The 26,382-nt window shown below is 38.4% G+C and overlaps 1 protein-coding gene across 1 annotated transcript in view; it reads right to left on the bottom strand.

Moving 5' to 3' along the window:
- GABRA2 (gamma-aminobutyric acid (GABA) A receptor, alpha 2) overlaps window positions 1-25,963 on the bottom strand; it is a 51,614-nt gene extending 25,651 nt beyond the window's left edge. The window contains exons 1-2 of the mRNA XM_010006082.1: window positions 25,893-25,963; window positions 23,257-23,372 (exon numbers count right to left, since the gene is read on the bottom strand). Of these exons, the coding sequence (XP_010004384.1) occupies window positions 23,257-23,372; window positions 25,893-25,963 (187 nt within the window). The remainder of the gene's footprint in view (window positions 1-23,256; window positions 23,373-25,892) is intronic.
- Window positions 25,964-26,382: the final 419 nt, after the last annotated feature.

The following is a 26,382-nucleotide window of genomic DNA, read 5'->3' as shown; positions in this document are numbered from 1 at the left end:
CATTCCTGCACTCTCATCTTTAGGGAAACTTGAATTTCCTTCTTCAGCCAAACACTAGACATGTACTTCCTAGAATACATGACTTTGTAAAGCCTATCTTACCCAAAAGAATCTTCCTTCCAGGACTGTCCCACCTTTTAAGCAAATAAATAAAAGCTGACTTTTACTACGTGTCACTCTGAAAGTTTGATAGAGATTTCCATAACCCCATATGCAGGATCCATACACAAACTGATTTGATTTCTACTCCAATCATCTTCCAAACTAATTTTAATTGGGTGGATAACAAGAGGTGCTGAGTCCGCACTGTTCTTTGTGTTCAACAAGGATAAAGTATTGGTCTGACTGAAATGCCACACAGAAACCACAAGTACAGTTTGGGAGACTAGTGACTGCATGTTGCCTGTGGGAGACTCTCCAGAAAAAAAAGGTTATTCTCTCCAGATGGTAACCTGGAACAGACTGAGATGAAATGGAAAAGTAACAAGACAGCTGCTCTTCAGGGGGTAAAACTGTGCTGCAGGGAATAACTGAAATTTGGCCGGAACTGTGAAATTTGGCCTGTATTATAATGACAACACAAAATCTTAATTACAATTCCATGATAAACACTGGTGTTACAAAAATGTATCTGACAATCATGTCTCCCAACAGCAGAGTACCAAGTCTAATTTCAATTATACCAGTATAATCTGAAGGAATTCTACTATAGGAAAAAGTCACTTGGCAAATCTTAATCTGCACACATACTACCCAAAAAAGGTTGGAAGCATGTAATGGTTGGAGCTTTGTAACCTCACCCTATTGCTATCAGTTGTTTGCATCTGACAGTTTATGCACAGAAATGACTATACACTTTGCATATAGTAAATTACAGGACATAGAATGTTCAGGCTTGCCTTGCATTTTAAGTTGTAATTAAAGAAAAAGCCCTGTATTCTATCATATTATTTCTACATAGGTGTGGAGCTGTCCTCCCATCAGAAACAAGAAGAGAAGGCAGAGCTGAGAACAAAATTTTGACAGCAACATAATGTTAATGCTATTACACCAGTCTGCAGGTTCCCTTGCTGTGCATTCCTCACTTCAAATCCTCACATCCTTGGACTGAAGGATCAAGAGGAGGCAGGACGTATGGGAAGAAGCATCATCTTGCTATCCACACATCCTCAGCTGCAAGAGCTTCATTTCAGGTTGCAGTGACTAAGAGAAGCACTTAAATGTATGTATGAAGTCCTGGGGTTGCAGCCAGCTCCATGCACTGAGGCTGCTTCTGTTAAGAGCAAGAGGAGGGTGATTGTTATAGGAGATTCCCTTCTGAGGGGAACTGAGGGTCCCACAGGCTGGACCCTTCCCACAGGGAAGTCTGCTGCCTCCCTGGGGCCCAGGTTAGGGATACAACCAGGAAACTTCCCAGCCTGGTATGCCCCTCAGAGTATGACCCTCTTTTAATCCTTCAGGTAGGCAGTGATTGGGTAAAGAGAAGAAATCTGAGAGTAATGAAAGAAAGATATCAGGGCCTTGGGATGACTGGTCGAGAAATTGGGAACACAAGTTGTATTCTCCTCTATCCCTGCAGTTCCAGGGAATGATGAATGGGTAAACAAGAAGACCAAACAGTTCAATGCCTGGTCTTGCTTGACCAACCTGACCTCTTTCTATGATGTATGACCCATCTTTTGGATGAGGAGAAGAATGTGGACATTGTCTACCCGGACTTTGGTAAGGCCTTTGACACCATTTCCCACAACATTCTCCTGTAGAAGCTGGCAAATCACAGCATAGAAAAATGTACTCTTAACTGGGTAAAAAACTGGCTGGATGGCTGGGCACAGAGAATTGTGGAAAACGTGGTCAAACCTGCTCGATGGCCAGTCACCAGTGGGGTGTCTCAGGACTCAGTTCTGGGGCCAGTCTTGTTTAGTATCTTTATCAATGATCTGGATGAGGGGACTGAGTGCACCCTCAGTAAGTCTGCAGACAACACCAAACGGGGTGGGATTGTTGATCTGCTTGAGGGTAGGAAGGCCCTACAGAAGGACCTGGACAGGCTGGATTGATAGGCCAAGACCAATTGCATGAAGTTCAACAAGGAGAACTGCCAGGTCCTGCATTTTGGTCACAACAATCCCACACAATGCTAAAGGCTTGGGGAGGAGTGGCTGGAAAGGTGCCCAGCAGAAAAGGACCTGGGGGTGCTGCCTGACAGTTGGTGGAACATGAGCCAGCAGTGTGCCCAGGTGGCCAAGAAGGCCAAAGGCATCCTGGCCTGCATTAGGAGTAGTGAGACCAGCAGGAGTAGGGAAGTGATTGTGTCCCTGTACTTGGCACTGGTGAGGCCACACAACAAATCTTGTGTTCAGTTTTGCGCCTCTCGCTGCAAGGACACTGAGGTGCTTGGAGCATGTTCAAAGTAGAGCTACCAAGCCAGTGAAGGATCTAGAGAACAAGTCCTAAAAGGAGCAGCTGAGGGAACTGAGGATGTTTAGTTTGGAGAAGAGGAGGCTGAGGGGAGACCTCACTACCCTCTACAACAACCTGAAAGGAAGTTTTAGTGAGGTAGGTGTTGGCCTCTTTGCCCTGGTAAATAACAACAGGACCAGAGGAAATGGTCTGCAGTTGCGGCAGGGGAGGTTTAGATTTGACATTAGGAAGGATTTCTATACTGAAAGAGAGGTCAGGCATTGGAATGGGCTGCCCAGGGAGGTGTTTGAGTCACCATCCTTGTACATGTGGCACTTCAAGGCATGCTCTAGTGGCCAAAGTTGTATGGGGGCTTTTTTGTGGGAGTTTTTTGGGTGGAGTGTGTGTGGTTGTTTGAGTTTGGTTGTTTGGGTTTTTTTTGTGTTGATGGTTGCACACAGTTATCTCAGAGATCCTTTCCAACCATGACAATTTTGTGACTCTGTGAAAGAGGACCTTGCAGATTTTTATCGCTGTCTCCTATTTTCTCTCAAAATTTTGCATATTTTATGAAGCTCCTACTCATACCCTACACATCCAATAAAACTGGTCCTTAAAGACAAAAGAAGCTATTACAAATCTTGAATCATTTCTGTTGCCATCTGTTAGTTTTAGCAGCCTGCACCTTGTGTCTGTTTCTTCTTTGTTACTTTACATAGTGTTACAATAAAGATTACTCTGAAGTACACATTTAAACTCAGGGTGTCAGAATCAGTGTGCATGTAAAGAAAAAATAAATCCTCTTTTACAACAAGTGATGTAGTTATTGCTTTGAAAGAATACATGCTCATCAAATGAAGTCTGTATTAAAACATAGCACTTTGTCTCACAAGTAACTTACTGAAAACAATTCAGAGGCACAAAGCAGTTTCAGAGGGACTCTAATCAGAATTCATGCAGCAGGCACCACAGTTACAGACTTTTTATAACTCATTTTCTGTCAGGAACAGGACAAGTCATCCCACTTGGCTCACTGGAAATTCAAAGAGTTCTGGATCATCAGTTCTTGTGCAGAAGCCAAAGAAATTTACTCAGCTAAAAATGTTCAATGCAGCATGTGTTTATGTCCACATCTAGAGTCTATTTTTTTCAAGAAAACTTAAGTATGTTTTTTCCACTAGAATTACAAAATATTTTTCTTCACTTGACATAAACAACGTAACTAAAAGGTCTGATTTTCAAAAGTGTTTAAATCAGTGGAGGCCTAGTACTTTTGAAAAAACAATCTTGTTCTTAAAAAAAGAATCCTGTGTTGGGAGGAGGGATGATTGACTCGTTACACTTGTGAGTTCTTAAGCCTTTCTGAATCAAGGTTAAACAAAGAAATAGGAAGAGGAAAGGATATAGTTTCTGGTTTGGATGCTTCTTTTAGGGGAAAAAGTATATGACATGGTCTAAAATTCAGCAAAAGCTATTATAGCATAATTTCTAACTTGTCTCAGTCGTAAATATTAAGAGAAGCCTTATCTGATTTAGCTTAAGCCAGTTTCTCAGAAGATGGAAGCCAACAGTAGACTGACAAAAAAAAAGATTCAAGAAAGTTAAGAATGAAGAGAAGAGTGTTTCCACACATTCTATCAAAGTAGTAAAAGCAGTAACTATTATGATCATGGTTCTCAAGCACTGGTTTCATCTGGTTCCCTTTCCTTACTTGAACTCTCATTATATCAATACTGAAAAAAAATACAAAAAGTAAGAAATGGCAATAAATGTACCAAATTGCAGAAGATTGATAGATCCTTATCTATCCTCAGCTGGAAGGCTTACTTTGTGCTTTAATTACATTTAGGATTTTATAAACATTAATTATAATAACCTCTCTCTGAGGAAAATTTTATTATCTTCCTTTTTCTGTACTTGGGAAGCTGAGGCAGAAGGATTAAATGAAGTGTAAGCCATGTGAAGTACAAGTGTTTACCAAATCTGGGTTCAGCTGTGCAACATTTAGTACCTGCTTTGGAAAATGTAAGCATTATGGAGTCATCAAAAATTAGAAGAGGAGTTCACAGCTTAATTACAACTGGTATTAGGGCCTTTGTTCATTCCATTATGCCAGCCCTCCTTCTGCTGGTATACCCCTTCTAATGGTTTGAAGTCCTGCTGACTTGTTCCTCAGGAAAAGAGCTGGATCAGCTGAAGTAGGCTGCTTGGCAAGGAATTTGCAGTAGCTGAAGTCTAAATCAATCACAGGTTGAGTAATGGAGACGGTCAGAAAAAGTCAGATGAAATAGTTCCTCATCAGCATTTACCAATTTGTGAAAATTGGAAATTTCCAGTGAGGCAAGTCAATTTTGAATGTGGTCCTTTGGACTGCTGCTTGCCAGGCAGTTTTCAAAACTTCTCTGCTTTCTTTCAACTGTTCCTTCTCAGCTGCCTACACCTCTGAAGGGGTTCATATGGCTCCAGTGTCTGTGACATGGGGTAGATAGACATGCAAGGTTGGGCATACCTGAGAGCTGTTCCTCTTCTGGAGAATTCTGAGGAAGGATTATCTTTCTTGAAATAAATTGTCTGAATATTTCTCAAATTTAAGAATTACCCAGTTTTGCTCATTCATCCCCTCACCAAAATAATCTACAATCCTTTCTCCACAGAGAGCAGGGTCAAAACCTGCATGGCTTGTTCTAGGTACATTTGAAATAGAGAATAAAGGAGTATGATCATTGTGAAGTCTTCAGAGTGGAGGATCTGCAAAGTTCCAGATGTTAATTTGCATGAAGCTGGCTATATTACCCATTTGATATGCCAAGGCTATCTTCACAAGGAAACAGAGTAATAGGCTGGGTTTGACTTTTTTAAAATTTATTTTAATTTCTATCCAGTAGAACTGTAAATCCAGGTTTTGGGCAGCTAAAATAAAAGCCAGTCTGTCTGAGGTAATTCAGAATCATCAAAAGTATTCCTGGTGGGACAAGGCTTTTAAGATGCATACACATATATATACACACACACACACACACACACAGTTCTAAAGCATAGCATGAAACAATTTCTTACAAACATTATTTTAAATGTAAAGTAAATGGTACCCAGAAGAACACTGAAAGGCTGTAAGTGAAAGACTGCTACAGCAGGCAAAAAAACAGTGAAAATAAAATACTGCGCTTTAATTATGACAACAACAATAAAAAAGAGGTCAAGTTGCAGTGCTGTGGGAGCCTTAACTGAGGATTTCTGAGTTTTTGTAGAAATGCTGTCAAGAGCTTGATGTTACTTCAATTATTTTGCTATAAAAATTATTTAACCTGAATTGACATTGTTCTGACATTGTAATATGGTCTCCAAGGGTATGCTTGGCAATGTTGCCTAAAGACTTTGAAACTGTCATTCACAATACAAGTAAGGAATTGCGCAGGTGAAACAGCCAGGGTCTTAATCCATCAAACACTGCTCCAACTCAACATGCTGCCCTTATCTGACAAGCTCCTTAGTGTTTCTGTTGACAGCTCAAGACACTTTCTGGCTGGCAGGGAATAAGGGTCAGAGAAGGTCATGCAACGTGGAGCTGTAAGAGCAGCAAAATCCATAGGATTGTAGATATTTCAAACTACTGTTCTGCCATATTTGGTTTCGGTACTTTATGTGACAGTTTTATCTATCCATCTACTCAGCATCTTCATTCATTATCCACTGCTAAACAACAACAGTTTCAAAGCCACACGCGTGTACACAAATACACTTTCAATTTGTAAACTGAAGCCAGCTGTGAGAAGAAACAAATTAACTTCCTTCCTTGACAAAGAGTATTTCACTTCCAATTGTCTCACTCTATCCTCAATCTATTGGCAAGACTATTTCTTAATATAAAACATAAGTAAATGCCTCTTTCAAATCTCTATCTTTAATAAAACATACGCAGAGTAAGATTGCTAGTAAGATCTATTAATACCTGTAAGCGTTACTGTGAACACTTGCTCTCTTGACTCACTTTGGTGTAAATGAGACCTGAATTGCGTGCCCTATTTTGTTTCTCATAGTGTTGACTGAAACAAGAATATATTCTGGAGAAAACATTCTGGAGACAGATACAGGAATTGACAGACAGTAAGGTAAGAGACCCCAAATTATTTCCCTCTGAAGACCTTGTATCTATTAACAGACTTTGTATCACATATTAAACAGGCAACTCCACATAAAGACTATCAGACACCCTCCAAAGACCTACAGAGAACTCATGAAGCTGGACAACCCCATAAAGCAGTACCATACTCCTGAAATAAATACCACTACATCATTTAGACTAACTAAATACCTGGTCCTGTGTATAAGCACCTTCTTGAATTGGAATTTTTATTTCAGATAAGTAGCATTTATTATTCTGAAATTTAATACAGCAAGTCCAAAGCAGCGTTAAAATATAAACTTCAGGAAGAATTTACTGCAATACAAAACTTCAGTTAAAAGTAGGTGTATCTTTAGAGATAAGTGAGGCTTTTTGACTGTTAAAAAAACCCACATTAACCTGGAACAAAATGTTTAGCTTACTTGTCAACATCCTCTTCTTCTGTAGCAAAAAATGTTACTTGGGAAAACATTTTCCGATACCTTTTTAGTTGAGCTGAGGTCCTTTTTAGGTGTAGACTACCCACAAAATTTGCACAGAACAAAATATCTGCAACTCAAATAATGTGATGGTATCTCCATATTCGGGTAACTACCCAGATTTGTCCTGTATGCAAAAAGCACTGGTGCAAACTGTGAAAGCACTGTTTCCAGCTAGGAAATGGACAAATTAAAAGTTCTCTCTGTAATAAGTGATATGTTTACATATTAATAAGATAATTTGCATAATACTGGTTTGGGGTTTAACTCTTCATCAAAAAGAAGAATGCAGATCACATACACAAACATTATCTTTACTACTTCGTCTTCTCTCTCTTTCTACTAAGACACCATTAATTTACAAAACTTATTACTTCAGATAACAAAATTAAACACATTTCCAAAGTGTCCTGTGAATAAAGAGCCTTGAATACAAGAGACAATTGAGGTGCAGCTTTAACTTTATTATAGGATTCCTAAGCAAGTTTGAGAAAGTCACTCAAGGGTAGGCTAAAGACTGATTTTGGTGCCTAATGACTGATTTTGGTGCCCAGCTATCTCTTTAAGTATATTGGGTAATCTCCACAAAGATATTTAAGCTCCAAGTTTCCACTTAAATCAATAAAAGTTAATCTGTGCCTCTGTGGTCCAGATCATGATGACTAAATTTTGCACTTACATTTTTCTGAATCTCCTTCAGTCCCAAATCCCTGTCTAATGTTGTCAGTACCTAAAATTCCCTGGCTGCTTTTATTTCCACCTTAAGGCAAAAAAATCCTGATGCTGCCAAACAGCTTAAAGAACTGACTCTCAGCCAAGGTCCAATAAGTTTCTCAAACTAAAAGTAATTAGAAATTTACTAGGCCAGAAAGAATTTGAGGGAGAAAGCAAGACAACAAGGAAGAGACTGATTCCACACTCTAGCAGTACTCATGGGATGTAGCAGACATAAACTGAAGTCTTTGCTCAATATCTAATTATTTACATAAAGCAGAACAATCCCTTCCAAATACTAAAGGAGGAATAGCATGAGCTCTAGAGGTGGCACACCACTGTGAACAGATGAAGTGGAGACTGCTAGTGTCTTCCCACCCAAATGTGGGTGTTTCACCTGTGTTGGTAAGAAAAGGCTTCAGATGCATGCACCTCTTCAGCCTCTGTCGACTGGTATCTTGATAGATCCTAGCTGAGTTTATTGGCATTATGAACCACTTTTGCAGACAGCCAAAGCTATTCCCACACCCTTTCTGAGATACACCGACATGCCTAGCTTTCCTGATTTTCCACACAGAAGACATGGATTTTTGAAGCAATGAATACCATTGCAATGAATACCACCTGCATGAGAGGTGCTGCCCAGCCTAAGCCCTCAGCCTGTGTGGGCCTGATAAACCCAAGCTTGTGACCAGCTCTACAGTCCAGCAGTATAAAACATCAGTCTCAGCCCATGCTCTGCTATGTATGTAGATATTTACACACAAAAGAAACATGGTCAGTGGAAGACACCACTGTCCCAGAATGACCAAAAGCCCCGTGTCTAGTTAAAAGAGTTGAAAAGTAGGAGACATGGATTCAAGTTGCTTTTTCAAATCAGGTAGAGAATAAATAAGATGTTTAAGGTAAGAATGCACTTCACCCTTGAGGAGGAAGCTGCTGTACAGACTGGTGCAGCCCATATCACATTGATGCCAGTACTTAAGGATGAGAGACAGTCTGAAGTAACCCGGAAGAGCATAACTGAATTGGTTCTTTGCATGGAGAAAAGAAGAAATGTAGATTCTCTCGACCATTACTGTTGGACTTCACAGACTTTTAGCACCTTGAGCAACATTTTGACAATCTCAGATGTATCCAACTGCTAAGTGATTAAGACAATAATTAACTATCAAGACATCCTTCTGAGATTGTCGGGTCATTTTTTCCCTATTTTTTAAACAGCGTATTCCTCCAATTTACAGGTATATTGTAAAAATACTAATATAACATGGATTTATTGATTTTTATCACACAAGTGAGTAATTATAAACAGTAGTCTTGACTATGTTAAAATTAACAAAGTGAGAAACAAAATAGGGTAAATAAGAACAAGGAGTGAATGAAATAATTGGGAATGGCAATCTAAACAAAGGAATAATATGCAATCTGTTCCCATAAAGACAGACTATCATGAAATCCACCAAATCTCAGTTAGTTACCTTTTAATTACATTCTCACACACATAAATAAATAAATAAATAGATAGAGAAGAGCATCTAGCTCTAAAATAAACAACAAATCTGAGCAATTTTTAGTTGTAGTTGCACAAAGTTTTATATAGAAACATGCAAGTGAAGCCGTAGTTGAGCTTGGCTGGAAAAAATGTCATCTTTCTGAGAAGAGTTACTTAAAAGGCTGAAGTAAAATGAACTTAGCTAACACACAAGACATTTGGCAGCAAACCAAAACTACATGGCATTCAAATGAAAAATAAAACATCAGCATTAAAACTCATCCCTTTAGACACTACAGCTTCCATCAGGATGTATATAATAACCAGGATGAGTAGCAAATGGGACTACTGCATTGTTTAGATCAACTGTATGAGAATGATAAAGTTAAAATGAACCAGACTGCCCCAAGACTGTCTAAAGAATGAGACTGAGGAAGACAAAGAGAACAAGAGTACTCAAACTCTGGAAATGGAAGAGTGCAGACTTTGATAAAGTGAAGCAGTAATTATTTGGACCAACCTGAATTGGTGTCATCACACAAGTAGGGATGGCAAAGTTATAATTCCCATGCAACCGTATTTCCATCTAATCTGCTTAGAGGCTTGTGCTATTAGAAAGAAAACCGTAACATGCAGGTAAGGCAGAACAATTCCCAAATGTTTTCAGATTTTAGATACTTACATTCAGAAGTCGTTCTATTTTTTTTTTTCATCTTTGAAAAGAGTCATGAAACACTCTGTCAAATTCTCATATATTACACTTCTAGGCTAATTTCAGGTTTAATCTCTGTGCATTATTCCAAGTCTCAGCATTTATAAATCATCCTATTTGATACACCCACTCTGCCAACCCCTCCTTGTATTCCAAAACACATCTTACCATAACAGCAATATCATTTCAAAATAGCAGCAGCTTCATGGTCATGAAGTGGCCAAGTTTGGACATCTCAAGATCTGCCTTTATTTAAAAAAGGCTCCTGACTCACTTGATTTTAGCTGCTAGCTTATTTGCTTTTTCATCTCCTCTTACTCAGGCCCAGGTGTTTTTCTAATGAAGATCACTCAATGTAGATTTTCTCCAGGTTAGATTTTGAGAGCCACTGACTTACACTGGCAGCATGTAAATTTGCTAGTGAAAGTACGTATTACAAGAGGTGGCTCTCCTTCAGTAGCTTCCCACACTCAAAACTTTGCCCTTGATAATTATTTAATGAAGATAGGAGCAGCATGCCAGCTTCCCCTGAAGTCAGTGACAATGGCTTCCCCTGGTGATGGCCAACTTCAGAGGAAACCTTTGGAGAATGCAAAAACAGTTGGAACTCTGGAGCTGACAGAAACCAGTGTGAAGCTCTGGGAAGAACACTTTTGCTTGTTCTGTAGCAAACATTGTTATCAGAAGTCAGCATCTTCCCAAGGCTTGCTACTATCACAGCAAAGTATGACATTCACATGTCCCTAAGTTCTGAAAGCTGATGGAGCTCCTCTAGAGATCAACAGAAAGCATTGAAAATTATAATTCTTTCAGACAGATTAATTTTACTGTTCATGTATAGTGCCCAGTTACTATAGTCCTGGATCATACAGTTATTAAAATCAGAGCTACAGTTCTTTTCTTTTTTGCTAGCCTTGTACTTTGCATTCAAGCATGACAGGAACCAATGGCAGAAAAAGCTAGTGCCTTTATTTAATAGAGCAGTGTCTTAGTGGGCACTCTTAATGCATTTTTTGCAGCAGGAGCCTCAAGTATATTTTAATAAGTAACACTGTATGAAATTCTGTAATAGCATTTCAGAAGATTGTGACACAGTCAAAAAAACTAGAGAGCATTCTAATCCTTCTATCAAACCAGCCAGCAGTTCCTATGTTAAGCCAGGTGAAATAACTATGAAGTACAGGAAATTAACATTTACCCAGACTACTCTAATATTCTTAGAAAACATAGCATGGACTCACTAAAATCAGCCAGAGGTTGTGTGTGTGTTAACACCCTAAATAGCCAGGACGCATAAGAACAGGAAGGCACACTTTTTCTTTACACTTTCCTGATTACCACAGCTGCTGAAATGCAGGGAAAGGAGGAATAGAGCTATGGGTTTTGAAATACAGCACAACTCAGACTGGCTGCCAAGATACTTTTTTTTTATTCTTAACATTTTTTTTATTTGGCAAGACAACCTATGGGATGATCACAGATAACAAGCTTCTTGCTAAACAGGTGTCCTGACAAACAAGTTCACAGCTTGGTGCAACAGAGAATGACCTTAATACTTAATCTGAGCAAGTACACCCCAAATGAGCAAAAAATAATAACATGGATAGTAACGGGGCAATCTTTTTTAATATCCCGTTTTACCATGCTACAGAGTTGTCAGTTAACAACCAACAGCTCTGTTATTATGCTAAAGAGAATCACAGAATCACCAAGGCTGGAAAAAGACCTTTACAATCAAATCCAGCCTATGACCAACACCACCACACCAGCTAGACCATGGCACTAAGTGCCACATCCAGCCTTTCCTTGAACTCATCCAGGGACAGTGCCTCCATCACTTCCCTGTGAAGTCCATTCCAATGCCTAATCACCGTCTCCGTGAGGAAGTGCTTCCTAATATCCAAACTAAACCTCCCCTGGAGCAGCTTCAGGCCATGCCCTCTTGTCTTGTTGCTAGATGCCTGGAAAAAGAGCCCAGCCCCCCCACACCTGACTACAACCTCCCTTGTGGTAGTTGAAGAGAGTGATAAGGTCCCCCCTGAGTCTCCTCTTCTCCAGGCTAAACAACCCCAGCTCCCTCAGCCTAACCCTGTAAGATATTCCCTCTAGTCCTTTCACCAACCTTGTTGCTCTCCTCTGGACCTGCTCCAGCACCTCAATATCCTTCTTGAAGTGATGGGCCCAGAACTGGACAGCTAATGGGTCCAACAAGTGTAGAGTCCTGCCCCTAGGAGGAACAACATGCACCAGTACAGATTAGGAGCCAACCTACTAGAAAGTAGCTCTGTGGAGAAGGACCTTGGAGTCCTGGTGGACAAGTTACCCATGAGCCAGAATTGTGTCCCTGTGGCCAAAAAAGCCAGTGGTATCCTGTGGTGCATTAAGAAGAGTGTGTCCAACAGGTTGAGGGAGGTTCTCCTCCCCCTCCACTCTGCCCTAGTGAGACCCCACCTGTAGTAGTGTGTCCAATTCTGGTCTCCCCAGTTCAAGAGAGACAGGAATTTACTTGAGAGACTCCAACAGGGGCTATGAGGATGATTAAGGGACTGAAACACTTGTTTTACAAGAAAAGGCTGAGAGACCTGGGGCTGTTTAGTCTAGAGAAGATAAGACTGAGAGGGAATCTTATTAATATATATAAATATCTGAAGGGTGGGTGTCAAGAAGGAAGGGCCAGCCTCTTTTCAGTCGTGCACTGTGATAAGACAAGGGGCAATGGATGCAAACTAGAGCACAGGCAGTTCCACCTCAACATGAGGAAGAACTTCTTTACTGTAAGGGTTATGGAGCACTGGAACAGGCTCCCCAGAGAGGTTGTGGAGTCTCCTTCTCCAGAGGCTTTCAAGACCCATCTGGACATGTTTCTGAGTGATCACCCCTAAATTCTGTGGTGATCCTGCTCTGGCAGGGGGGTTGGACTTGATGCTCTCCAGAGGTCCCTTCCAACCACTAACACTCTGTGATTCTGTGTTAAATGCAGAAGGGTAACTCCATGAAACTACATTTACCTGAAAAATCACAAATGCAAGCAGTCTTTAAACACCTCAAGACAAAAACAGGATTTTCAAAAAACAGCTCATTCAGAAGTCATCTTGCCAGGTGGAATATATCTTCTGTATAAACCTCTACACTCTGGTCAAATCTGTGTCAGAAATTATATGACCTGTAAAACAGAGTACTTTACTGGGGCTTGGAGACATGGATCTGTTCCATCACCACTGGTGGATAATACCTCCCTGTTACTTCACCCTAATGTACTTCTTGTATTTACTCAAATATAAAAATTCACTTACTTTGCAAGTAGTCTGAGTTCTAAGACATTTCAGTATCAGTGATGAGAGAAAAAACATGATGCATATATAATAAGCAGTTTTTAACCAATCATTATTGAACATTATTGTATGTGTCAGAACATAGTGAAGTTCAGTGGTCCATGGCACTGAATTTGGATTGCAATCAATTCTATTATTAATAACATTACAAGATTACAAGATACTTAATTTACAGTTCCTAAAAACCACAAGGTTAAGTAGATCCAAACAAATTGCAGATTAGGATGCATGATCTCTACCACTTCTACAACAAAAATGCACATGCAGGACCAAATATGCATGCATGGACATAAAAAATAAATGTTATTTTGTCAGATGCAACTAAATCAAATTTCTGACTGCAGCTACATAACTTTATGAAAATCTTTCATGTCCTCTGATGTTCAAAATAATCCCAGGTAAGAGGGAAATTGATTTACACTGCTTTCACAGTTAACTGCTGTAATTAAAAAATAGCCCTCAACATATGTCAAGGAATTATGGAATGTAAATCAAGAAGTATCTGCTACAAAGTAATCACACAAATGGTTCCCAAATAGCAACACCACTTTCAGAAAGTTAGCAAAATCACACCTTCCTGCTGTACACACAATTTCAGAAAACTAGTGCTCATATATTCTGCAATATAAAGCAAATTATTATTAGGATGACAGTGGTAAACAAAACTTCCTTTAGCTTGTGATTAATTTAATTTGAGCATTAACCTGAAAAAAACAGACATAAATATGCATTTGAAGATTAATCTTGGCATATTAAAGTGCTTTGATTCTTATCATTAAAATTTATTAGACTTTTGACAGCATTAATTCAAAATCTTATTGTGAGGCTTTATTTAGCAGGCTGGTGAATTGTACAGCAACACAAAATATTATCTGATATATCCTCTACAGATGTTCTTTGAGACAGATGATTCATTGTTGAAAAACATTAATGTCAGAAATTTAAATACATGCATATACCATAATAATACTGCTTATGTTATTCTGCTTTCAATTTTCCAAGCTTATTTGAAAAAACTACCATTCAGCTGTCTTAATCTGCCAGTTGTTTAAAAATGTCCAATGCCTAGTATCACAATTTCATCTCTCTCCTTCACTCTCCATCTCTTTTGTCCCACCCTCCTGCCCTTTCCCCTGTTCCTTGCTCATAGTGGTTTTTCGCTTTGCTTGTATTACCCCAGTGCTAGGTGGTCGAACAACATTGTTATGTTCTACTTTGCATCTGTTTCTTGGAGTCTTTAGAAGCTACTGCTAGGTGCCACTAATACCAAAAATTAAAACAGATCAAAATGCTATAAAAAACAAAGCCAATGCAGTTCTAAAGTACAGATAATTGCACTGACCTTCTGCATGATCCCTGTTGGTTAAATACCTCTCTCTCTCTCTACATACTGCTGACTCTAAAAATGGGATGCACTAGATTGTGCATTGAAAAGGTTATTGTTAAAAATGGTCATGAAATGGTGGCACTCCAAGAAAACAGAAGCAGGAATATGTTGTCAGGAATACTGCCAGAAACAACAGATCTGTGTATTGGCACAAAAGAAGGCCATACAGCCTGTGGGTAGAGAAAGGTCTTCGCTTTACACCTACCCAGGAGGCTGTCTTTGCATCATACTCAACCTCCCCAATTCTGTTGCATTAGATATGAAAACTTTCAGGAAGCTGAATGTGACTGTACCTGGGAGGAGGGTAAGGCAAGTCTAGGTTTCATGCCACACACCAAAAAAAAGCAAAATTAGACAGTAGCATCTACATGGCAGGATATATTTAGGTGGAGTTAGAGAAATTATTGGAATTATGGTTAAGGAAGAGAGTTGGGCATTTTCTAGAAGAATGTATGACATCAATAGGTAATTAGAAAGCGAAAAGGAAACTACGAAAACAGAGGAAGAAAAAAGGAAGTCCTCCAACAGGACAGTTCAAAAGGGCAGGTTTTAGAGGTTCCTGAGGTGTTGAGCAGTACGGTGTTGTACAGCTTTTCACTTCACTATACACTGTCCATCTAATGATGACAAAGTAAACTGGGAATGATTCAGTGAAATACACTGGCTTTCCTTTAAAATGCTGTCTTGTCCCATATTTAATGCCTTTCAGGACACCAAATTATGGTGACAGTGGGAAAAATGTGGCTGGAGTCACTTTTTGTGTATTAGTCAAGTTCCAGCTTCTGTTGAATGTTAAAAAATCCGAGACAAAAGACCACAAAAAGGACACACCCCCTGCATTTTTCCAGACCTTTCCCTTTTACTTGAAACCTTCTGTTTACCACAGTGAATTGCTTAGGAATAATAAGCTCAAGAGTTGCACAACACTGTACATTCTGTTGTCCACAGACAGTCTAAACCTTTCATCTACGCAGGTGTTTTTATTCAGCTGTATCTTTCAGAACTGATATTCTAAAATTATTTTTTTCACAGTTGCTCATTAAGATTGAAAATGTCAGCTGTTGTTTCAATGTCTTGCTGGTTTTAAGTCATAGAATCTTACAATAATTCAGGTTAAAAACAACCCTTGGAAGGTCCAAAACAAAGCCAGCTCTGAAGACTGATTGAGCTGCTCAGATCATATTATGTCAAATTTTGAGTGCTTTCACAGAGACGGAGACTCCACCACTTCTCTGAGCAACCATTACCTCTGCAACTGTGTTGAAAACCACCATCAGTGGCCTAATAGTTATGAGCTTGCCTAATAAAGCTAAGGAGGGGAAAATAAATTATCTTACTTCATTTGCCTTATCATTTCTGATTATGACTCATAAATAAAGATAATATTGTTGCATTGCTTTCACCACAATCAGGCTGTGAATGAAATAGAAGCCTGTTATGCTGCACAGAATATAAATGCATACTAAGAGGTGAGTCTAATGGCAGTTTTTATTTATGCAGTGCTAAAATACAGGAAATATGTTTAAAGCTCTATTTGCCATTAATGGCTACAAGAACTAAGGTTAAAAAAAAACCCAGCCTCTTCTACACAAAGAAGCTGAAGGGGTTGTGCATGTCCATTTAACCCAAAGTTTTAGTTTCCATTAAAAATAGTATGTCAAAACTTGCCAATTAATTGTATTAAAAGAAAGTTGTGCATGACTATGCTTAAATATTGGTTGTTGTCACACAAAGTCAACATCTTAAACTGTGATGCCTACTCATATCATAGTATGATGTAACTACCATTTTTTCTTAAATCAAACATACTCTTATGGTCCATTTTTCCAGCTCTGTGAAGTACAGTGTACTCCAAAGACTGTCTGTGTCCTATATATCTCAAATCAAAAATTCAAAGAGTGTTAATGCTTTTATTAACTGCTGGTTTAATAGTTCTACACTAAAGCTTTTTTAATACTCTAGCTGATTATACAATTGAATAAGACATGTCTGTATTTTTTTTCTTACATTCCAAAGTTAGCACTCCTTTTTCTGGTGTACCTTATTAAAGAAAAGATTTGAAAAACAACTTTCTGTGTATCTCCTATGCAATGAATCTGTGAAACTGAGTAGTCCATGGCTGCATCATAGCAGTAAACATTAATGGCTTTCCCTGATACTGTTTATAAGTACATCTTTTAGTGTAACTCAGAATACTTTTTATTTTGCATGACAAAATGTGTCTTGTTGCTACAGAATGACTAATGTTTTCTTCATTGTAAGCAACATACACATTGAAACACTTTAAGTTTTTGTTGTTTTTTTTTTTTCTTGGTTAAAAACCACTACTAAAACTCCATGAAATCCATTAAAATCCTCCAAAGATACCCTGGATGAATTTCTAATGTGCTTAAATATTTCTGAAAACATTTCAGAGTTAGACTATTTAAAAAATAATTGTATTTCCAATTCAGGTGGCATTACACAAATGGCACTGTTTCACAAGGGTAATAAAAATGTTGGAACTATAATATTGCAGTCCTTTGGTATCAAACTATTAAAACTAGTCAGCACGAGTAGAAGAAGTATCTCTGTATTTCACGCAGCAAACTTGCTGCAAAATTTATGTAACATGATTAGACATCTCAGAGGGAAGCAGATGACTGTAGAATACCTTGGATATCAGTAAGGCCACTGAGTTTCAAACAGTTCCTGAATAAACCGGAATAAATGTATCACTGAAAAAAAAAGGTTGTATTTGTCTTAGTCCACCAAATCTGGCTGAAAAACAAAACTCTCCACTCAGTCTGATTTAAAATGAGCACCCATGCACTCCACAGAAATCTGCAGTATCTGCTTTCATGTCTTCCTTATAGCTGAGATAAAAGTAAGCAAAGCCTTAATACAGCCTTGGTGTCATCAGCATATTTCTTGCACTAGAAGCAAATGCTGATGCTTTGCCAGGAAAAAAAAAAAGTACTGAATATACATGTTCAGTGAGCTGGGAGATCCTCCCAAACAAGCTCCTTTATAGGCACATAAACTTTACTGTAAAGTACCTAGATTTTTGCTGTCTGGTATGAAGCAGAGCACTTTTCCGCTTTGCACAGTGCAACAATTTCCCAGACTAAAACACTCCACACAGTTGCAACATTTAGTTTATTTTGATGTTTTCACTGTTGATTCACCCACATACTCTTGATAAATAAATAAATAAATAAATATGCAAGCTTTGCTTAGCTTCTCAGCCACTATCCTATCCTACGTCATTTTTGCTGGTTTGTTGTTCAGTATCACAACAGTTTCTGAGGGTTTTTATCCTTCCACTCTCGTAATGATTCATTCTCTAGATTGCTTATAGCTACAGAGTTAGTTCTGCACTTGGAATTTAACACCACCTGCATGCCTTGGATAAATAACTAAACGTGATTTTCATATCCTCCTCTCTATTCCTTTTCTATTTTTCACAAGGAATGCTTTTTGCCTATATACATTATCCACAACTCTAACGTAAATTACTCTGCGTTTCTCACTGACTCCTCTGAAAGCACTTATTGCCAAATTCCATGTGACCCTTCCAGGTATAACCAAGAGAGAACATAAAGTAGTTTACTCCTCTGTATCCCAACATAACTACATAGATAGTGGGCTTTCAGAAAATGCCAATGCTGCTCTGAATCACCCTACACTAGCATTGGCACAGAGACATTACCATTTCCAAAAGGTGAAGCTGCAGCAAAGAAGGGCTAAAGAAGCAACCAGAACTGAGCAGGGGAACTGCACTTTTTCCTTTAAAAACAGAAGTGGAAGCTTTTCTGCAGTATTCTGCAGTTAGAATAGTCAAAGGACTTTCTTTTAGGATATTCTGAATGTGTATTAAGCATGATAAGGCTGACAAACACTATTAAGTTTTGAATGCCCAGCTAGGAGACTGCTACAGTTACCAATTCTAAAGATTATTAGAAACTGAATAAAAAAGATATATAAATACACTGCCCTAAATTTAACGTATTTCAGATTATCAGCATATGATCATGGCCTGTTCCCTGGCAACTGAAGACTTGCAACTCTGATAAACACACACACACTCACACACACATTCACCTCTTCTAAATGTGGGGGGGGAAAACCCAAGAGTTTTCTATTAAAAGATGTTTTTTCCCCCTTTCAGCTCGTATCAGTGAGCACATCATACAACCAGGAGTGGCTTCAGTAAGAAGCTGAGAAGCTCCCCCTGCTCCAAAACCCAGCCAAAGATTCATTAGAGGGACAATAGATGCACCAGTGAAGAACCCTCCTTGTCCTTTGTCTCGACCCATGAGCTTTGTCCTCCTCATCCCAGAGTGTGTGTGAGAGGGGAAGTTGAGTGAGTGACCATGTGGCTGTTCCTTTGTTGTTTTAGGCCCAAACCATGACAGCTGTCCTGCTCAATTTATTTAAAATATGTTGTGGGGGAAAAAAGTGTTTTGGAATGTTTGTAACCTCGATGGAGATTCTTTTTTAAAGCAATCAGAACATCTGAAAGCCACCTTGCAGTAGAGATGGATTCTTTAAAATGGAACCACAGTAGCATTTAGTTTTCACCTATATACTCTCTGATCTTTCACAGCTTTTTTAATAACCAACATTCACCTCATTGGTTACAATGAAAATGCCACTTCTAAAGCTCGTGAGACTAACCACAGTTTGTTGAAAGATCCTCTAATTGTATGAACTTTCATTGCTCTTTTTGATGTCAATATGGCAGTTGAGAATCTGGCCTTCAGACTACAAAGTCCAGTCATCTGTCCTTGTAACTTCCCTTTGTGTTGTTGGTTTGTTGTTTTTTTTTTCCCAAAATTAAAATTCTGTAATTTCTAAGTCTTAGATTCAATTATGTTATATAAAATTTAGAAGAGTAGAACAAACATAAGTTCAATAGCTGGAAATGACCATTTTCAAATGTAAGAAAGCAAAGCAGGCTGAATAGCTTATGGAGATGGTAAGACCACTAAAGTATTCAATGTGCTATCAAAATCCTAGCATCATCTCTACTTCTTTGCTCTTCCTCTTTTTCATCTTTAAAAATAAGCTACCATTTTAAAAAATAGGTATATTTTTGCTGATACACCTAATGCACAAGAACATCAACATAGTAAAAGAGGGAGTGCCTTAATCTGTCTCTTTTTTCCTTTAATCATGACCGTCCACGGGGCAGAGGAAAGCAGACAGAGCAGACAGGTAATTCAATCACCTCCAGATTTGAATGCAGCTGTATCTGAGCTTCAACATTCTGTTGACTCATTACTTGAAGATTAAACCTTGCTGATGTTTAGTGTCCATTAATTTGTGGATTTATTTTTGTATACGCTAATAAAAATCAGATTAATGGAAAAGTGCCACCCTAAGTATCTTGCAAACATTGCAGCAAATAAATACAAGAAAATACCTTCATGATTTTGAAGAAAATAATAAATATCAAACTCTTTATGACTTGTCATTTGCATGGCTGTTTTTCATACAGATTAGTGTGCTAATGGCATAGGGAATTCATTTTGAAAGCAAACTTGCAATTAATTTTGATGTCTAAACAAAAACTGCGTGGAATGGATAGGCAAAATAGTTCATATCAGAACTGAAAGTGCAGTCAAGAGTGTTACAGCTACAATCCTGTGCTTAACACAAAATTAACAAAGAAAATTAAAATTAACAAAGAAAAATGTATATCCCTTTGAATGCCTACCCACATCAACACAGTAGGTGTGGTATTATCATAGAAGATACCTCTGGCTTCAGGAGACATTGCAGTCTCATGGCATTTCCGTGCCCACACCCTTTTTTCAAGGTATTTCATCACTACACTGTTCATTCAAAGATCCCAGCTGCTAGGACAGCCAAGAGCCAACAGCCAAAACCTGTTTATACAACAGAGCTGCAAGACCAAGTTAAAGCTGCTTTAACCATCTACAAAAAAATAGTCGTCAGTTCTGAAGTGTATTGATGTACCAGGAAAGCACCAAGTTGCACACTGTCAGTACTCACACCAAATCTCCCTGTAAAATTAATTATCCCTAAAATATCTATCCCTAAAATCAAGCACAAATTCCCAAACAGACAATTGCTTATTTGAATATACATACAGTCTGTAAAGGAGCCTATATATTTCCATTTTGTTGGCCTGTCACTGGCTAAAATGCCGATGTAAAACTAACACCTTCCATTCTTAAAAATCATTTTTGAGATTAATAATTATTTACAATGAGCTGAATTTTTGCTGTAAGACATCTCTGAAAATGTCTCTCACAACAAGTGAAAGTGGGGTAGTGAACAACTCTTCCTTTCAGAAGACTTTAAAAGAATCCACCTCAGACCCTGGACTATTGCTGCTCTAGCACTTGTTAGGCCAGATCAAGATCTGTCATAGCAGGTATAGCAGGATAAGGCAAGCTGCTATGCCAGAGTGAATGCTCTGCTGGTTTCAACTGAATTATTTCAGATTCATATAAATTCAAGTGGAACAGAACTGAGACTAAGTATATTAAAGTAATGACATGTGGCACTCAGTAGTCTATGCAAAAACACTTCAGAAACTATCAGGACTCACTAGGAACAGAGTGTCTACAAAAAAGATGATTGATTTCCATTTTTCTTTTCAGACTGCAGGTTAACAGAAAAAAAAGAATAAAGTGCTGCAAAATTCCTGAAATATGAAGCTCGATCATTACTAAGCATTATGTACAAAAGCATTGTTTGGTATATTTCATTTCATGGATTATCACAACTGGCTTTTCCAAGCATTCTTTTAAACTGTAAGAATCCATCAATCCATAACTGAAGTATTCTGGCAGATTAAGATTAATGTGTCATGAATCATCATGGTTTAATATGCGTTAAACAGTTTCATTTTACACATGTTCTGCACGGGTTGATTGCCATGTATGCCAATATCAAACAGATGTTCAGAAGTTAATACTTCAATTTTTATGCTCTCAAAGTATACTTTAATTACCTAGGAGGCTTGGCAAGGAAAAACAAGGAGGTATTTTCAAATACAACTAATGGAAAATCTAAAATAAAATCCATTAGAATTTTTTTTTAATCATGTTTTCAAAAATATACATTTTAAAAACAATACATGACAAGCAAAGGAGCTGCAGACTGTTCTCGTTAAAAGGCATATTCGTTTTTGTAAACAAAAAAAGAATTGTTCATTCTTTTTCCAGTAAAAAAAAACATTATTTTAAAAGCCCTGCCAATTAAACACAACCTTGGTGATGTGAAATGTTTCTGCAAGTCACATGCAAGGCATTGTGTGTTTTTACTATGTCTAAATTACTGTATTTGGGTATTTTCCAAAGAAATCATACACCCATGTAAAACACCACTGTATAAATTCTCACTTCAACAGTGTTGCATGCCTCATTTTATAGGTTAACTAAATTAAAAAGTCCTTAAATATAAAATATTTCCAAGTCTCCACTGTACAGAGGCCAGAAATGGAAAAGATAACCCAGGTTAAGATTAATGTATAATGAGAAAGCTGTTTCCAGCCAATGCCAGCTCCCACTTTACGCTCTGTCAGATGCAAGCCAACCAGGACAGCAGCTGAGCCACAGGTCAGCATGGAAGAGTGTTGACTAAAAACTGAGAGCTTTAACTAATTCCTAATTTGGTCAAATGGAGTTGTTAAGAGTAATTTCCATGGAAGTTTGAGCAGGTCTTTAGCTTTGGGACTGATCTTACTGAAATCAACAAGAACAGGAATAGTTCCTGGGGATTTTGCACTAGAATTAATATTAGCAAGCTGAAACAGCCTCCAGGTTGAAAATTAAAATTACCAAAACTGTTATGAATAATAACAGTGTTATATACATATTTATGTTAGACAGTATAAATAGCAGATAAAAAATTAGTTGATAAAATATTATCAAAACAAATATATTCTGCCCATCCCTATACCAAACAAATTATTTAAATTTCTTGCCTACATACTAAAAGGAGCTGGTATACAGCTTTAAAATGAAAATGTGAACTAATGTTCTGAAAAACAACTGACAGTCATAGCACAAGAGTGCAGTGACTTCTGTCCTCCAGTATTCCATTCTTCTTTTTTTAATTTCCCAAATACTGCAACCTACCCAAAAACAAACTGCTAATTATCACTGAAATCCTAATTCCAAGGAATTAAAAAATACAACATCCCCATTGAATTTAGTGGGGCAAGGAGTGAATCTAGAATATGGATTTTACACACACCACACAAAAACACTTGTGCAGATTTCTGAAAACATGCACTCATCGCACTGCAGGAAATCAAGCCTGCATTCCTTCCTCAACCAAAATTCCCTGACTGGAATAACAGCTTTAGGTGTTATTTTTGCTCTCATTCTGTTTTAGTATGTTAAATCATCAGATATTTTTTTCCTTTTTACTTAAGATAAATGTGTGAAAGTGCCTCCTTTCCATTCATAGATCTTATCTTCCTCAAACTACAAATGATTCAGCTGGGTGAATACAGTTATAAATAACAAGATATATACCAGTTGTTAGGGGGGAAGAAAACCACAAACCAACCCCAAAGGAAGAATATCACTGCATAGAATCCAATCATCAAAACTGCTTTTTAAAATCCATCTTTAATTGTTTTTATTACCTCCTAATCCAGGTCTGAGACGATTATCATAACCATCCAGAAGTCTGTCTAGAATTCTTGTGAAGATGGTGATGTTATTCTTAGCTTCATCTTCCAGGGAGTCAGCCAGCACTGATCTAAATGGACATTTTACATTTTAGAAAGTGCTAGATATATTTTAATGGACACTCAACATGCAGTTTTTGCAGGCTGGGATTCAATATTTAAGAGTATACGAACACACTATTTATATAGATCATGGTCAGAAGCATAAGAGTCAACAGTACACTATTTAAAATTTCCAGGAAGTAATTTTCCTCTGCTTCTAGTCAACACTGCATCACTGTGAGCAGCACTTCAAGCTTCACAAACACATTTTGCTGTGCAGGTGAAAAAGCCTAAAAGAGCTTCCCAGACTCCTGTGGCATGTCACTCCCAGACTGATAACCCAGGTTCCCACACACAAAGCTGTCTCCTTCCAGCTCTATCCTATCTGTCCTCACTTAAGTATACCCGGTCTCTGGATAAATCCTGTGAATATGCTTCCACCCAATGGTCATGTAATGTACATGACCAGAAGAACTAACATGAGGGAAATCTCCAGCGATCATGCTCAGGGAGTCCTCTGATGTCACTATGTGGTGGGTGGGAACAAGGATGCTGACTAGAAAGCTGCAGAATAGCTGTGGATAGGCTTCATGTCTCTAAAAGGCTCTTTTGTTATAAAAAGCACTACCTGACGCTGCACTAGGTGCAGACAAACCTTGTAAAAGTCGGGTAGGAAAAAAAAAATAAATCATAAATTAAATGTCAGGAAGAATCTATAGTCTATTGACTGTTTCACACTTCCCCGATACAGGAAGAGATGTTACAGCCTTCATGGGTCATACCTCTGTGGAAAACACTAGGGGCTGGAACATGAATCTGCTGCCCAGCTAGCTGTGGTGCTCAACAGACCTCCTGGACCTGACACCCAAACCAAGGGGTTTGTGCACTGGAGAAACCCTCCCTTGCAGAAAGCCTTACACATGCAAACCTGACTGTGCCAACAATTTTAAGAACCATGCATGTGAAATGCATGAGTCCATCAGTGCTACCTACTTAGTACCAGAATATTAGCATCAAGGAAGTAAAGCATCATTGGCTACACGCATTATCATTTACATCTTTTTCAGTCACCTGAAATGTTGAAACATTTATCATCTCTAAATGACCTACTGATCAAGGCATCTGAATGACATAAAAACAAGCATATTTTCTTCCTCCTCCAAATCAAAATAGGTTTGGGTGACATTTTCTATAAAGCAAGCTACAGAATGATTAAAACCAGGGCTTTATGGTGGTCCCAAATTCAACAGCATGGAGGAATTATTTAAATGTAAATCATTGCAGTCTGTGCTTTCCATCACATAAACCTTAGAATTAATCAAAACCAAGTAACTTATGAAGAACATACCAAAACGTTGAGTGTGATTTTACTTATGTGTGAGTTGTTTTTCTTAATTTTAATTACTGGGTGCCTCATTTTTTATTTTTAAAATCTATTTCTGTACTGTAAATCTCTGCCATTTTTTAGCTTCTTGTTGAGATACAATAGTTTTTTGAACTCAAGATACCAATAAAAAATTAGATCATACAATTATATCAAATTAGGGTCGAATTCTGAAAACTTTACTCAAGCATAAACTCCTAATTATGCATGTAGTCTCTTTGACGTCAGTGAGATTACTCACTTGAGTAGGGTTTGCAAGATCTGGCCCACTGTGACTCAACTAATACTGCACCACAGTTAGGCATAAAGTGAAATAAGAAACATAGTTTCAGGAAATATTTTGTTCACTAAGAAATAGACGAAAATGAATCTAGACTTTTTGAATAAAAACAAACTTGCATTATTTAGCTTATGACCCGTACCATATTTGGGTAAGACCTGCTGCAGTCAGAACCACAGCAATTAAAATGAAGTTACAAACTACAATTAATTCCACGTTTAGGGACTGTGAGCAACACAAAACTATTAAGTGATTAAAATCACCTTCTCTTGTGTTCTCACTTCAGAAACGGAGAACTTCAGACAGTGTAAGGAAAGTTGATTAATAAATGAGACTATTGTTTTATTATCTGCGATTGTGAAGTTGTATGCTGTCTCCACCTAGAGGTTTAAAGCTTAAGTATCGTTTTGAATTCTGTTATGCTGACCAAAAAACTACCCCCCAAAAAAAGGCAGGCCAGTATTAAAAAACAGGCGAGCGTTATTTTAGAAGCTGTGATTTGCTATTTGACTTCACGATAATCTATTTTGTGATTTGCTATTTGACTTCACGATAATCTATTTCTCCATCTGAATTGTTCTGTAGAGTATAGAATCACAGTGATGGAGTAACTTCAATAAATCATCATCCAGTAAGGCATTTAAAGGAATTCTTCTTTTTAATGGCAAAATAAAGCATCAATTCACAAACTGTTTAAAAGACCAGAGATTAGGCTCTTACCTCATTTGCTCTGGAAACTATGTAACACTGCGTTCAAACAGCTAAGACAGATTTTTTTATGACATGACTACCCACTGGACTTTTATAACCCCTCGCCCAAGCTTACTCTTAGCAGATGGCAACATGCACGTTTGCACCGAATAACAAAATTAAGCATCCTCTCACCTTGCTGGTAGCCACGCCAATACAACGAGAAGAACCAACCGCATCTCGGAGAGCGCCAGCTTCCTCCTCATCGCTGCTCCTCGCAAAACCTACCCGTGCAAGAAAAACACAACCCCACTCTCAGCCTCCGCCGAGCAGAGCTTTCAACTCAAAAAAAATATGTCACTTCAGTGGAGAAAGGCAACCACTGGGTTTCTGCAGCACTTTTCACTACTAGCAACTTATTGTATCTCCATCTTTCCCACCGATCCTGCTCAGCGCACAGAGGCAACGGATGATCAGAAGTGGCATGTGAGCCGACGCATCAGACGCTTTCCTTTGCCGTAAGCTGAAAGCCCCCAGACGAAAAGGCACAAAAAACCCCAAAACCCGTACGCACAGCAAGACCGGGGTTTAACCATTCCCGGCCTGCCCGCGGCACTCGGCAGCGGGGGGCGCGGCGGGGGCGGTCATGCCCCTGGCGGGGCTCGGAGCGGGGACCCGCGGACGA

Source organism: Chaetura pelagica, unplaced genomic scaffold (genome assembly GCF_000747805.2).
Source record: "Chaetura pelagica isolate M959 unplaced genomic scaffold, ChaPel_1.0 scaffold189, whole genome shotgun sequence".
NCBI lineage: Eukaryota > Metazoa > Chordata > Aves > Apodiformes > Apodidae > Chaetura > Chaetura pelagica.
Note: the sequence above shows the minus strand (reverse complement) of the source record. Positions and strands in the feature narration are given on the sequence as shown.